The sequence below is a fragment of the Chlorocebus sabaeus genome, chromosome 6, assembly GCF_047675955.1.
Source record: "Chlorocebus sabaeus isolate Y175 chromosome 6, mChlSab1.0.hap1, whole genome shotgun sequence".
Classification (NCBI taxonomy): Eukaryota; Metazoa; Chordata; class Mammalia; order Primates; family Cercopithecidae; genus Chlorocebus; species Chlorocebus sabaeus.
In genome coordinates, this window is record NC_132909.1 from 9,944,595 (window position 1) to 9,959,350 (window position 14,756).

Genomic DNA, 14,756 nt, shown 5'->3' on the forward strand with positions numbered 1-14,756 from the left:
GTGGAACTCTTTCTCGTGGCAGTTGAAGGACCTCCCAAAGCATTTAGAAGGCATACCCATCCTCAAGGGTCTCCAAGACTCAGGAGTGAAACAAATGAGTTTCTCTCTTGGTGACTTTGAGGTTCCCGAAAACTTCACCCAAGAATCTGAAGGACGCCAGCGCTCTCATTTAGCGGTCTCGGGAATGATGCCTCTTTTGCTAACACATTTCATCCATCACTCCTTTTTGAAAAAAAAATTTTTTTTTGAGACAGTGTTTTGGTCTTGTTGCCTGGGCTGGAGTGCAATGGCACGATCTCGTCTCACTGCAACCTCCGCCTCACAGGTTCAAGCAATTCTCCTGTCTCAGCCTCCCGAGTAGCTGGGGTTACGGGCACCCACCACCATGCCCAGCTAATTTGTTTGTATTTAGTAGAGATGGGGTTTTGCCATGTTGGTCAGGCTGGTCTCAAACTCCTGACTTCAGGTGATCCAACCGCCTCGGCCTCCCAAAGTGCTGGGATTACAGGCATGAGCCACCACGCCCAGCCTTGATTTTTTTTTTTTTTTTTAAATGTACACTCCTTTAAGAAGTCTCTAGTTGGAGCCCCATTGATAGCTTTAAGAGATGGCACTCTTCCCCACTGACTGTTTCAAGTTCCCTCAATGTTCCCTCCTCACTTTCAGAGCTGCGGGAAGCATTTCTTGAGTTCGACAAGGACCGAGATGGGTTCATCTCTTGTAAGGATCTGGGGAATCTCATGAGGACGATGGGTTACATGCCCACAGAGATGGAACTGATTGAGCTCGGCCAGCAAATCCGCATGAACCGTGAGTCCAGGGAACAGGAGGGACGGCCGAGGTTAGGGAAGGGATCAGGGCAGAATTGGGAAGGATGTAGAGGTTGAGAGTAGAGTTGGGGATGGAGAGGAGGGTGAGAGGGACTAGAAGTCTGGAAGAAAACAGGTCAGATTCGACTCAGGAAGGCAGCATTTGAAGTGGTTAAAAGCTTTTAGTGATAGGTCTGTGTTCAAATCTCAGTTCTATTATTTACTAATTACGGTCATTTTGAAAAGTAGAGTTATTCGCTACTCTTGAGTTTCCATTTCCTCATCTGTAGAGGAAGACGCTTCTCTCCTTACCTTATGGGACTATGGAAAGGAAGGGGGAAAGATGCCGATGCAGATAAAGGCTCAGCCTCCAGTAAATTCTTATTAAATGTAGTTGTTACTGTCACCACTAAGATCCATCAGCTAAGCAAGAGACTGGAGCTGTATTGGATGCTGGAAACAAACTTGGAGCTGGAGCTGATGTTGGTGAATTGTGTTACAGAAAGGATGGATGGAGTTTTTGATGGAGATCATAACTGATTTTGAGATTTCAGCTAGAATAAAATTGCTATTGAGGTCTGTAATCCCAGCACTTTGGGAGGCTGAGGTGGGCAGATCACTGAGGTTAGGGGTTTGTGAACAGCCTGGTCAACTTGGTGAAACCCCGTCTCTACTAAAAATACAAAAAAATTAGCCAGGTGTGATGTCGTGCACCTGTAATCCTAGCTACTTGGGAGGCTAAGGTATGAGAATCGCTTGAACCCGGGAGGCAGAGGTTGCAGTGAGCCGAGATCATACCATTGCACTCCAGCCTTGGCAACAGAGTGGACTCTGTCTCAAAAAAAAAAAAAAAAAAAAAGCAATTGGATTTGCTTCTGGGCATATAACGGACTAAACAAGGTTGAATTCAAGGTAATGATAATATTTGTACCTGAAAAAAACTTAGATGCTCATTTAATTCATGCTCCTCTTTCTACGGGTCTACAGAGGAGGAGAAACATCTTAACCAACTGTCTGAAAATCACACAGACAGTTACTTCCACCATACCGCACCCTGTCCACTCCTGTTCAGGCTAGAGGGACATGAGAGCCTGGAGTTGGCTGCTGGAGGGAGGAAGTCAAGACGGCTTGTATAGGGCAGGGAGATAGGAGCTGATCTATTTCTGGAACTGACTCGAAGCACAGAGTGAGGTAGTGGAAGGGTGGAGCTTGTGGGGTCTCGCTAATCCTGTGCCGTCTTCCTCAGTGGGTGGCCGTGTAGACTTTGATGACTTTGTGGAGCTGATGACCCCCAAATTGCTTGCAGAAACGGCTGGGATGATCGGTGTCCAGGAGATGCGGGACGCCTTCAAGGAGGTGAGTTAACAGTGTCATGGTGCTGGTGATGGTAGAGGCAGACTACTGTAATTAGCTATTACCATGGACAGCACCCACCAACTAGGCCCCCACCCTTTTTTTTTTTTTTTCTAGCCATGGTGGGATCGATAAATAGGGAAGAAAACTAATGTATTCCAAACACCTGCAATGGATCAATGCTTCTGTATACTTTCTCTGATTTAATCCTCAAAACACACACACACACACACACATTAAGAGTAGCAAGCAGTCATGTATCCCAATGAAACAGATGAGAAAAGTGAGGCTTATGAAGATTATAAATGTTATCCAAGATCCTGCCGTCTCTAAAATAAATATCAGGATTTTTTTTTTTTTTTTTTTTTTTTTGAGATGGGGTTTCACTGTTGTCCCCAAGGTGGAGTCCAATGGTGTAATCTCAGCTCACAACAACCTCTGCCTCCCGGGTTCAAGCCATTCTCCTGTCTCAGCCTCCAAAGTAGCTGGGATTACAGGTGCCCGACACCACACCCAGCTAATTTTTGTATTTTTAGTAGAGACGGGGTTTCACCATGTTGACCAGGCTGGTCTCGAACTCCTGACCTCAGGTGATCCGCCCACCTCGGCCTCCCAAAGTGCTGGGATTAGAGGCATGAGCCACTGTGCCTGGCCAGGGCCTCTATTCTTAGTGCCTGTAACAGGAAGAATCCAAGAATTTGAGATCCCAGAAGGGAATGCAAAGTGGTCATCTGGTACAAGCCGCTTGCAAAGATGCTAAAAAATATCAGACCCAGTGAGAATAACAGACTTGCTTATATCCCCTGATAAGATACCTTCTCATTCTGAGAGCTTCCAGGAACACAAGGTGAAAATAAAGAATAGCAGAGTGTTTGGAAGCAAAAGATTTGGAACCAGGCAAACATGGGTTCAAATCCTAGGAGGCTTCCACCTATTGGCTGTGCAAGTGCCTCTCCCAGCTTCTCATAAAACACTACAGCTGGCAGGGTGCGGTGGCTCACGCCCGTAATCCCAGCACTTTGGGAGGCCGAGGCGGGTAGATCATGAGGTCAAGAGTTCAAGACCAGCCTGGCCAAGACGGTGAATCCCCGTCTCTACTAAAAATACAAAAAAAATTAGCCAGGTGTGGTGGCAGGCGCCTGTAATCCCTGCTACTTAGGCTGAGGCAGGGAATTGCTTGAACCTGGGACGTGGAGGTTGCAGTGAGCCAAGACTGCGCCACTGCACTCCAGCCTGGATGACAGAGTGAGACTCTGTCTCAAAAAAGACAAAAGGAAAAAAAAAAGGATCTACAGATGCATCGTCCAATAGGACTTTGTGACCACAGAAACAGCTCTATCCAAAACAGTGGCCAGTGGCCATCCATGGCAGTTGGGCCCTTAAAATGCAGCTAGGGTGACTGAGGAATCACATTTTTATTTTTTATTTTTATTTATTTATTTATTTTTTGAGGCGGAGTCTCACTCTTGTCACCCAGGCTGGAGCGCAGTGGTGCGATCTTGGTTCACTGAAACCTCCACTCCCTGGGTTCAAGCAATTCTTCTGTCTCAGCCTCCCTAGTAGCTAGGATAACAGGTGTGTGTCACCACACCCAGCTAATTTTTGTGTTTTTAGTAGAGACGGGGTTTCACCATGTTGGCCAGGATGGTCTTGACCTCCTGACCTCAAGCGATCCACCAGCCTCGGTCTCCCAAAGTGCTGGGATGACAGGTGTGAGCCACCATGGTAGGCCAAATTTTTAATTGTGTTTAACCGATGCATTTCAATTAAATTATTTATTTAATGTCCGTTTATATGCAATTGAATACAAATTCCGGTATTTAAGTATGATTCTTGCAGGTTGTACGTAGTTACTCATGCCTGTTATCCCAGCACTTTGGAAGGCCGAGGTCTGTGGATCACTTGAGCCTAGGAGTTCAGACCAGCCTGGGCAACATGGCAAAACCCCGTCTCTACAAAAAAAAAATACAAAACTTAGCCAGGCATGGTGGCACACGCCTGTAGTCCCAGCTATTTGGGAGGCCGAGATAGGAGGATCACTTGAGCCAGGGAGGCAGAAGTTGCAGTGAGCCAAGATTGCGCCACTGCTCTCCAGCCTGGGTGACAGGTAGAGGTAGACCTTGTCTCTAAATAAATAAATACAATTTATTTAAATTTAAAAACAAATACTTCATGCTATTTACTTTATTGTAAAGCTTTTGTCTAGAATGACTTGGGTATGTGAATTCACTTCTTCAACTGTTAGTGTTATGTAGAAGCCTAGGAACAGATGAATATTTCTGATAAAAATTGTCTGGACCAGGCGTGGTGGCTCACCCCTGTAATCCCAGCAGTTTGGGATGCTGAGGCAGGTGGATCACTTGAGGTCAGGAGTTCAAGACCAGCCTGGCCAACACAGCAAAACCCTGTCTCTACTAAAAATACAAAAACTAGCTGGGCATGGGGGTGGACACCTGTAATCCCAGCTACTTGGGAGACTGAGGCAGGAGAATTGCTTGAACCTGGGAGGCAGAGGTTGCAGTGAGCCGAGATCACACCATTGCACTCCAGCCTGGGTGATACTCCATCTCAAACAAAAAGAAAAAGTTGTCTGGATTAAGAAGTGCTGTAAGTGTAAAGTAAACACTGGATTAAGACTTAGTATACTTAATATAATTAGTGTAATATACTAGTATACTTAAGTAAACTTCTATGCTAAGTATCATAATGAAGCATGCTAAGCACCTACTGAGAACTTAGAACTTACTGCCTTGTGAAATCCAGTATGCATAAAAAGAATGCTACCTACAGAGCTACTTAATAATTTTTAAGCGGATTACATGATGAAATGATAACACTTTCGATATATTGGGTTAAATAAAAGAGACCATTAAAAATCAGTTTCATTTGTTCCTTTTAACTTTTTTTAAATGTGGCTACTAGAAAATTTTAAGGCCAGGCGTGGTGGCTCACACCTGTAATCCCAGCCCTTTGGGAGGCCGAGGCAGGTGCATCACCTGAGGTCAGGAGTTTCAGACCAGCCTGACCAACATGGAGAAACCCCATCTCTACTACAATTACAAAATTAGTGGGGTATGGTGGTGCACGTCTGTAGTCCCAAGTACTCCAGAGGCTGAGGCAGGAGAATTGTTTGAACCCGGGAGGCAAAGGTTGCAGTGAGCTGAGATCATGCCACTCTGTGCAGCCACATAGAGATCATAGCAGATCTCTGGAACCTATCTTGCACTCCAGCCTGGGCAACAAGAGTGAAACTCCATCCAAAAAAAAAAAAGCTGACTAGTATTCCATTGTGTGGTTATGCCACATTTTCTTTATCCACTCTTCTGTTTTGATGGACACAAGTTGCTTCCATACCTTGGCTATTGTGAATAGTGTTGCCATGAGCAGGGGAGTGCAAACATCCCTTTGACATACTGATTCCAATTCCTTTAGGTACATACCCAAAAGCAGTATTGCTGGGTCATATGGCAGCACTAGGTTTAATTTTCTAAGGAACCCCCATACCACTTTCCGTAATAGCTGTGCTAATTTCCATACCCAGCAAAAGTGTACCAGGGTTCCCTTTTATCCACATCCTCACCAACACTTGTTATTATTCATCTTTTTGACAATAGCCATCCTAACAGGTGTGAGGTGATATCTCATTGTGGTTTTAATTTAAATTTCCCAAATGATTAGTGACGTTGAGCATTTTTTTCATGAACCTGTTTGCCATTTGTTTGTCTTCTTTAGAGAGATAGCTGTTCACGTCTTTTGCCTGTTTGTCTTCTTCAGAGAGATGGCTGTTCATGTCTTTTGCCCATAGTTATTAGGTTGATGCAAAAGTAATTGTGGTTTTGCTATTAAAAACAATATCTGTCATTATGCAGTATTACTAGTTATAGGCACAATGTCACACAGCAGATCTCCAGAACCTATCTTGTATAACTGAAACTTTATACCCATGGTATGGTATCTCCCCCATTCCCTGTCCTCCCAACCCCCAGCAACTATCCTACTCTCTGCTTCTTTGAGTTTGGTTATTTTAAGTACCTCATGTGTAAGTGGAATCATGCAGTATTTCTCCATCTTTGTGGTATATATTTAAATGTAATATTCAACCTTACAAAAGAGAGAAATCCTGCCCCACGTAACAGCACAGATGAACCTGGAGGACAGTATGCTGTGTGAAATAAGCCAGGCACAGAAGACAAGTATTTCTAAGTGTCTCGCTCGCTGCTCCACGCTCAGTCCCAAGAGCAGTGCCTTCCCCATGGGCACTATTGACACATATTATTTTTTAGCAATATGGATACATATGTGTTGAATTAATGAACTGCCTCCAAAGCTCTACCCTGCTCACCCTTAACCAGTCTGCCAGAAAGTCTAGTACGTTCAATTTCCAAAACATCGGGGAGCCAGCTCTCCTTCTCGAGCTCTGCTGGTTCTAACTGGCTGAAGCCACCGTCATCTCCTACGGGGATGATCATGGCGACCCTCTAATTGGTTTCCAGGCTCCCATCGTGGTCCTACCGTGTGGTCTGTTCTCTACACAAAAGGGTTTCATGCTCACATTCTTTTAAAATATATATCAGATCTGGTCACTCCCCTGCTTAAAATTCTCCAGTGCCTTCTTGTGTTACTCAGAACCAAATCCTGACAACGTCCCATGACACACAAGCCCCTGTGTACCTGGTCCCTGCCTTCTGCAACACTGAGACCTTGTCTATTTCATGCTCATCTCTCCCCAGCTCATGCCTCCCTAAACACTGCCTGCTTCTCCGTCTTCCTCAAGTACACCTTCCTGCCTTACAGCTCTTGTAAACCTGCCGCTTCCTCAGCCTACAACAGCGTCGTCCAAAAGAAATACAACGCGAGTCGCATAGGTCATTTAAATTTTTCTTTCGCTTTATTTATTTTATTTATTTACTTATTTTTTGAGACGGCATTTCGCTCTTGTTGCCCAGGCTGGAGTTCAATGGCACGATCTCGGCTCACCGCAACCTCCAACTCCCGGGTTCAAGCGATTCTCCTGCCTGAGCCTCCTGAGTAGCTGGGACTACAGGCATGTGCCACCACGCCCAGCTAATTTTGTGTTTTTAGTAAAGACACGGTTTCTCCATGTTGGTCAGGCTGGTCTCGAACTCCTGACCTCAGGTGATCCCACCCGCCTCGGCCTCCCAAAGTGCTGGGATTACAGGCGTGAGCCACTGCGCCCGGCATATCCAGCTTTTAAAAAGAAGGAAACTCTTATCATTTGCAACAACATGAATAAACGTGAAGCACATTATGCTAAGCAATATAAGCCAGGCACAAAAGACGAATACCACATGATTTTACATGCAGAATCTTAAAAAATTGAACTCATGCAAATAAAAAGAAAGGTGGTGAACAGAGACTGGGGAGCCAGGGAAAAAGAATGGACAGTTACTTGTCAAAGGATACAAAGTTTTGGTTAGACAGGAGGAATAATTTTTGAGATCTATTGCACAGCAGGATAACTATAGTAAATAATAATATATATTTCAAAAATCACTTTGAAAGTAAGTTTCAGGTGTATCACTGGGCACCTTGGCTCACGACTGTAAGCCTAGCACTTTGGCAGGATGAGATGGAAGGGTTGCTTAAGGCCAAGATTTTAAGACCAACCTGGCCAAAATAGTGAGACCCCCGTCTCATTAAAAAAAAAAAAAAAAGTTTTGGCCGGGCGCAGTGGCTCCTGCCTGTAATCCCAGCATTTTGGGAAGCTGAGGCAGGTGGATCAACTGAGGTCTGGAGTTCAAGACCATCCTGGCCAACATGGTGAAACCCTATCTCTACTAAAAATACAAAAATTAGCCAGGCATGGTGGCGTGCACCTGTATTCCCAGCTACTCGGGAGGCTGAGGGATGAGAATCGCTTGAACCAAGAGGTGAAAGCTGCAGTGAGCTGAGATTGTACCACTGCACTCCAGCCTGGGTGACAGAGTGAGACTGTCTCAAACAAAACAAAACAAAACTGTCCTTTGGAACTGACATTTTAGTGGCTCACATTCCCAAAGCTCTTAGCTCAGTGCCTGATCCACAGTAAGTGATGGGTAAACTCCATCATCTCTTGGCTGGCATCATCATTGCTGATACCATCTACCTCTGCTTCTATTCAGTTTGACACGAACGGAGATGGGGAGATCACCCTGGCGGAGCTGCAGCAGGCCATGCAGAGACTCCTGGGGGAGAGGCTCACTCCCCGGGAGATCTCTGAGGTTGTCCGGGAGGCTGATGTTAATGGAGACGGCACCGTTGACTTTGAAGGTGACATTGACTGGGTGTGGTGGGGAGCAGGGGCAGCCACGGCAGGAATCCACTTCCAACTCACAGTCAGATTTTCCAAGTTGGCCACTCCTCACTCCTCTCCAAGTTGGAGAATGGAAGCGGGTGGCAGGTTTTGGAAGCATTTGTTCCGTCCTTTTCCTCCCAGGCCATTCATTTCAAAGAGCTGGGTGTCCCTCACTTCGGGTGGCCCCGAGGAACACCTCAGCCAAGGCCCTTTCCTTCCCATGCTCAGGACTCCCTTCCGCCTTGCCTATTCCTTCTTAGTTTGCAGGGCACCTTTTATCCTAGGAAGAACTTGTCCCATCGGAAAGAGACTGGACTGGCTAGCAGCTGGAGTTCTGGGGTCAGATTCAGGGGCTTCAAATTCAGGATCATCGCTGACTCAGCATGTAGCCTTATGCTACTCACTTTTTCTCTTAAGGATCAGTTTTCCCACCTGTAAAATGGGGTGGATGATGACACCTTTTGGAGAAAACTAAAAGAAATCATGCACAAAGTACCATTGTATTATTATTATTATTATTATTATTATTATTTTTAGACAGAGTCTCGCTCTGTCGCCCAGGCTGGAGTACAGTGGCACGATCTCGGCTCACTGCAACCTCCACCTCCTGGATTCAAACAATTCTCCTGCCTCAAGCCTCTGGAGTAGCTGGGATTACAGGTGCCTGCCACCATGCCCTGCTAATTTTTGTATTTTAGTAGAGATGGGGATTCACCATGTTGGCCAGGCTGGTCTCAAACTCTTTTTTTTTTTTTTTTTTTTTTTGAGACGGAGTCTTGCTCTGTCGCCCAGGCTGGAGTGCAGTGGCCAGATCTCGGCTCACTGCAAGCTCCGCCTCCCGGGTTCACGCCATTCTCCTGCCTCAGCCTCCCGAGTAGCTGGGACTACAGGCACCCGCCACCTCGCCCGGCTAGTTTTTTGTAATATTTAGTAGAGACGGGGTTTCACCGTGTTAGCCAGGATGGTCTCGATCTCCTGACCTCGTGATCCACCCATCTCCGCCTCCCAAAGTGCTGGGATTACAGGCTTGAGCCACCGCGCCCGGCCTGGTCTCAAACTCTTGACCTCACGTGATCCACCCACCCTGACATCCCAAAGTGTTGGGATTACAGGCATGAGCCACCACGCCCAGCCAACAATAGCTGTTTATGGGAAACTTCATCTTTTTTATGAGCTTTATGCCATTAACAGTCTTAAAAACCATATAAGGAAATAGCAATACTAGGATTCCCATTTTTTAAACTTAATGTTTTATTTACATGCAAAGATTATTTTCATAACAGAAATGAAGAAACTGCAACATATTGAAATTATTCAGAAGTATGAGCATAATAATAACCACAGTAGTTTACATGGGATGGCTGAGATGGCAGGCACGGTTCTGAGCAAATTTTATTTACCTATTTTAATTTTTAAATTTTTTTGTAGAGTTGGGGGGTCTCACTATGTTGCCCAGGCTGGTCTCGAACTCCTGGGCTCAAGCAATCTGCCCACCTCGGCCTCCCAAAATTCTGGGATTACAGGTGTGAGCCACCGAGCCCAGCCTCTAAGCCAATTTTATCTCAACCTCATGAGGTAAATCTATTAAACATGGCAACTGGATGGATGAGAAACTGAGGCACAGGGTTAAGTAAGTTGCCAAAGAGATCTGATTCCCATTTCATAGGTGGAGAAATGGAAGCATAGAGGGATTAAGTAATGTCCCAGGGATCACCAGCTGTGCCTGCCACATAGGAAGGGCTCAAAAAAATAATATTGGGGGCTTTTACAACGAGATGCCTTACTGGGTTTTTTGTTTTGTTTTGTTTTGTTTTGCTTTGCAGAGTTTGTGAAGATGATGTCTCGCTGAGGAGGTCCTGGAAGCCCCTGGCCTGGTCAACATGGAGCAAGTGCTTGTGGAGAACCAAAGCCCCAAAGCCCCAGATCCCCTTAAAGCAGAGAGGGAAGGCAGGCGGGAGAGAGGGATCGGCATGCAGAGCTATGCATGAGGTGAGACCGAGAGCGGTGGTTTTGCCTGGATGGGGGCATCTGCAGAGCTAGTAAGAAGGAGGAGTCTATGTATGGAAATAGGAAGGGTGGGAGGGCCCAGTTGCCACCCCCCAAAATTCCAATGATTCATGACGTCTTTTCACTTCACATAGTCCTAAGTCCCTGTGACCTGCCAGAGTCTCTTCCCCAGCTTCCCCTTGGGTGAAAATAGTCTCTTCTCCTGTTGGATATCAAAAGGTTCAGCACATAAGTCTCTACTCTTCCCCTGCCTGCATCAACTGTTGCAAATCCCCTGTTTCTCTCTCCCAGTAAGAGAGAGACAAATTGTACATTATTCAGGTGATGGTTACATGAACAGCCCAGACTTCACCACTACACAATATACCCGTGTAACAAAACCGCACTTGTACTCCCTAAATCTGTAGAAATATAAAATAAAATAAAAAGGATACGAATCAATCACAGAGCTGGAAACAGAGTTGTTGTCGGGGCTGGGGTTGGAAATGGCTCATGCAAGTGGCATTCAAAGTCAACTCCTTCCTTTTCCTGATTTCCTGGAAGCACTGTCTGGTGTCTGTCTCTCTCTCTCTCTCTCTCTCTCTCTCCCCCCCTCCCCGCCCCCCCCCCACCCGCCTCCCACATCCCTTCCCTTGTGTAAGATACTCAGGACTGAATTAAACCACAAATCTGGATTATCAAGGTTTAGAGCAAGCTGATCCCTGGGGAATTAATCCCCGGGAAAAAATGCCATCATGCAAAGAGAGCGATGACAGGATCCCCCAAATCCCCAGTTCAGCCAGGTTGTTGCGAAGTCTTTCCTGGAAGCCCCGTGCCTTCACGCTGGTCTGTCCTGAGCCACCCAGAGACGATGTCTCTGTGAGACGGGAAGTCTCTTCCATCCCTCACGTCCTGACATCAATCTGTGCTATGAAACAAAAAAGAGAGATTCCTCCTAATCTCGGCCCAAAGCAAGACACTCCAGCAATGCAAAGTTAAAATAAAAGTCAAAATAAGCCGGGTGCGGTGACTTATGCCTGTAATCCCAGCACTCTGGGAGGCCAAGGCAGGTGGATCACGAGGTCAGGAGATCAACACCATCCTGGCTAACAAGATGAAACCCTGTCTCTACCAAAAATACAAAAAATTAGCCGGGCGTGGTGGCAGACGCCTGTAGTCCCAGCTTCTCAGGAGGCTGAGGCAGGAGAATGGCGTGAACCCAGGAGGCAGAGCTTTCGGTGAGCCAAGATCGCACCACTGCACTCCAGCCTGGGCGACAGAGCGAAACTCTGTCTCAAAATTAATTAATTAATTAATTAATTAAATTAAAGTCAAAATAAAGAATTAACTTTATGCCTTCCTCCAACTTTTTCTTGCTTTGAAGTCTATGAATTAGATGTTTAAAATGAGTTATCTGGTTCAATAGCTTTGTTTTATTTTATTTTATTTATGTATTTATGTTTTATTTATTTATTTATTTATTTTTGAGACAGAGTCTCACTCTGTCACCCAGACTGGAGTGCAGTGGCACGAATTTGGCTCACGGCAACCTCTGCCTTCTGAGTTCAAGCGATTCTCATGCCTCAGCCTCCGGAGTAGCTGGGATTACAGGCGTGTGCCACCACGCCTGGCTAATTTTTTTTTTTTTTCCAGTAAAGATGGGATTTCGCCATAATTGGCCAGGCTGTCTTGAACTGACCTCATGTGATCCGCCTGTCTCAGCCTCCCAAAGTGCTAGGATTACAAACCTGAGCCACTGCACCCAGCCTATTTATGTATTTATTTTTGAGACAGGGTCTGACTCTGTTGCCCAGGCTGGAGTGCAGTGGTGTGACCTTGGCTCACTGCAACCTCTACCTCCCAGGCTCAAGCCATCCCACCTCAGCCTCACCCTCATCAGCTGAGACCATAGGTGCATGCCCCCACGCCTGGCTAATTTTTTTTTTTTGGTAAAGACAGGATTTCGCCATGTTGCCCAGGCTGGTTGCAAACTCTTGGGCTCAAGCTATCCACCCACTTCAGCTCCCTCAAAGTGCTCAGATTACAGATGTGAGCCACCGCACCCAGCCAATAGCTTTGTTTTATAAAATAAAAAAAATAAGAAAAAGTGGAGCCCTTGGGGAAACCGAGTAGGGAACGTCATTTGAGGCCAGGAGTTCACCACCAGCCTGGCAACACTGAGAGACCCTGTCTCTCCAAAAAAAGAAAAAAGAAAAAAGAAAGAAAGAAAAGAAAAGAAATTAATTTAGCCAGGCATGGCGGTGTGTGCCTGTGGTCCCAGCTACTCAAGAGACTGAGGCTGGAAGATCGCTTGAGCTCAGAAGTCAAGGTTACAGTGAACCAAGATGGTGGCGCCCTGCACTCAGCCTGGGTAACAGAGTGAGACCCTGTCTCTAAAAAAGAAAAAGTGAAGCAGAATAATGTTATTTCCTAACCTCAGCCTCTTTCCTTAGCTCCATCCCATTCCATCTACACATTCACGCATCCACCCCTTCATTTCTTCAGTCACCCATTCAAAAAAGATTTTCTAAGTACCTGGTCTATATGCCTGGCATTGTTTCAGATAATGGAAATGGAGCAAGGACAAGGTATTTGGCCTCAACAAGCTTATATTTTAGAACCATGCAATGCAACAGAATCTTCTGCAAGGATGGAAGTATTCCAGACCCGCGCTGTTTATTATGGTAGCCACGTGTGGCTACTGAGTATTAAATGTGTGAGCAAGGTTGAGAAATTAAATTTTATTTTATTTTTATTTTATCAGGTGAACACAGTTTTATTAATGAATACATAATTGTATTAGTCCGTTTTCACACTGCTGATAAAGACATACCCGAGATTGGAAAATTTATAAAGAAAAAAAGGCTAAGCATGGTGGCTCATGCCTATAATCCTAGCACTTTCAGAGGCCGAGGTGGGTGGATCATCTCAGGTCAGCAGTTCGAGACCAATCTGATCAACATGGCAAAATCCCATCTCTACTAAAAATACAAAAATTAGCCAACTGTGGTGGTGCATGCCTGTAATCCCTGCTACTCAGGAGGCTGAGGCAGGAGAATCGCTTGAACCCGAGGGGGTGGAGGTTGCAGTGAGCCGAGATCATGCCACTTCACTCCAGTTGGAGCGAAAGAGCAAAACTCCATCTCAAAAAAAAAAAGAAAAGAAAAAGAAAAAGAGATTTAATGGCCTCACAGTTCCATGTGGCTGGGGAGGCCTCACAATCACGGCAGAAGGTGAAAGGCATGTCTTACATGGCAGCAGGCAAGATAGAATGAGAGCCAAGAGAAAAGGGTTTCCCCCTATAAAACCATCAGATCTTGTGAGACTTATTCACTACCACGAGAACAGTATGAAGGAAACCACCCCCATGATTCAATTATCTTCTGCCAGGTTTCTCCCACAACATGTGGAAACTATGGGAGCTACAATTCAAGATGAGATTTGGGTGGGGACATAGCCAAACCACATCAATAGGTAACATGGGAATTATGGGAGCTACAATTCAAGATGAGATTTGAGTGCGGACATAGCCAAACCACATTAATAGCTAAATGGGAATTATGGGAGCTACAATTCAAGATGAGATTTGGGTGGGAACATAGCCAAACCACATCAATAGGTAACATGGGAATTATGGTAGCTACAATTCAAGATGAGATTTGAGTGGGGACATAGCCAAACCACATCAATAGGTAGCATGGGAATTACGGGAGCTATAATTCAAGAGGAGATTTGGGTGGGGACACAGCCAAACCATATCAGTAAGGAACGCTATTAATTAAGTTAAATGTAACTAGCTCCTTGTGGCTAGTGGCTACTGTATTGGACATCACAATTTCATGCTATAAGCCCAGGATTATTCTAGGTACTGGAATGTGCCCAGCAATAAGGTCTTTTGCTTTCTTGGAGGTTACGTTCCAGTGCCAAGGGAGAAAAAATATCCAATCCATTAGAAGAAGCTCAGATTGGGATGAATACTTTGAGGATAAAGTGGTATGGTTAGATACAAAGATAATTTGGGGAAGGGGCTTAATTAGAGTGGTCAAAAAGGACATCTCTCTATGTTTTTCTTCAGACAGGGTCTTGCTCTGTCACTCAGGCTGGAGTGCAGTGGTGCAATCACAGCTCCCTGCAGCCTTGAACTCCTGGACTCAAGCAATCCTCCTGCCTTGGTCTCCCAAGTAGCTGGAACGACAGGTGTGAAGCCACCACAACCAGCTAATTTTTGTATTTTTTGTAGAGATGGAGTGTTGCTATGTTGCCCAGGCTGGTCTCAAACTCCTGGCCTCAAGCGATCCTCCTGCCTCGGCCTC

At 45.6% G+C, this 14,756-nt stretch overlaps 1 protein-coding gene across 2 annotated transcripts in view; it reads left to right on the forward strand.

Moving 5' to 3' along the window:
- Window positions 1-11,663, forward strand: part of CABP5 (calcium binding protein 5) — a 19,351-nt gene extending 7,688 nt beyond the window's left edge. Inside the window, exons 3-6 of one of the 2 annotated variants that reach the window (XM_037991334.2) lie at window positions 667-810; window positions 2,056-2,165; window positions 8,285-8,432; window positions 10,281-11,663. In XM_037991334.2, the coding sequence (XP_037847262.2) occupies window positions 667-810; window positions 2,056-2,165; window positions 8,285-8,432; window positions 10,281-10,306 (428 nt within the window). In that variant the 3' untranslated portion in view covers window positions 10,307-11,663. The remainder of the gene's footprint in view (window positions 1-666; window positions 811-2,055; window positions 2,166-8,284; window positions 8,433-10,280) is intronic. The other variant, XM_073016245.1, reaches the window with a different exon arrangement.
- The last annotated feature ends 3,093 nt before the right edge of the window (window positions 11,664-14,756 follow it).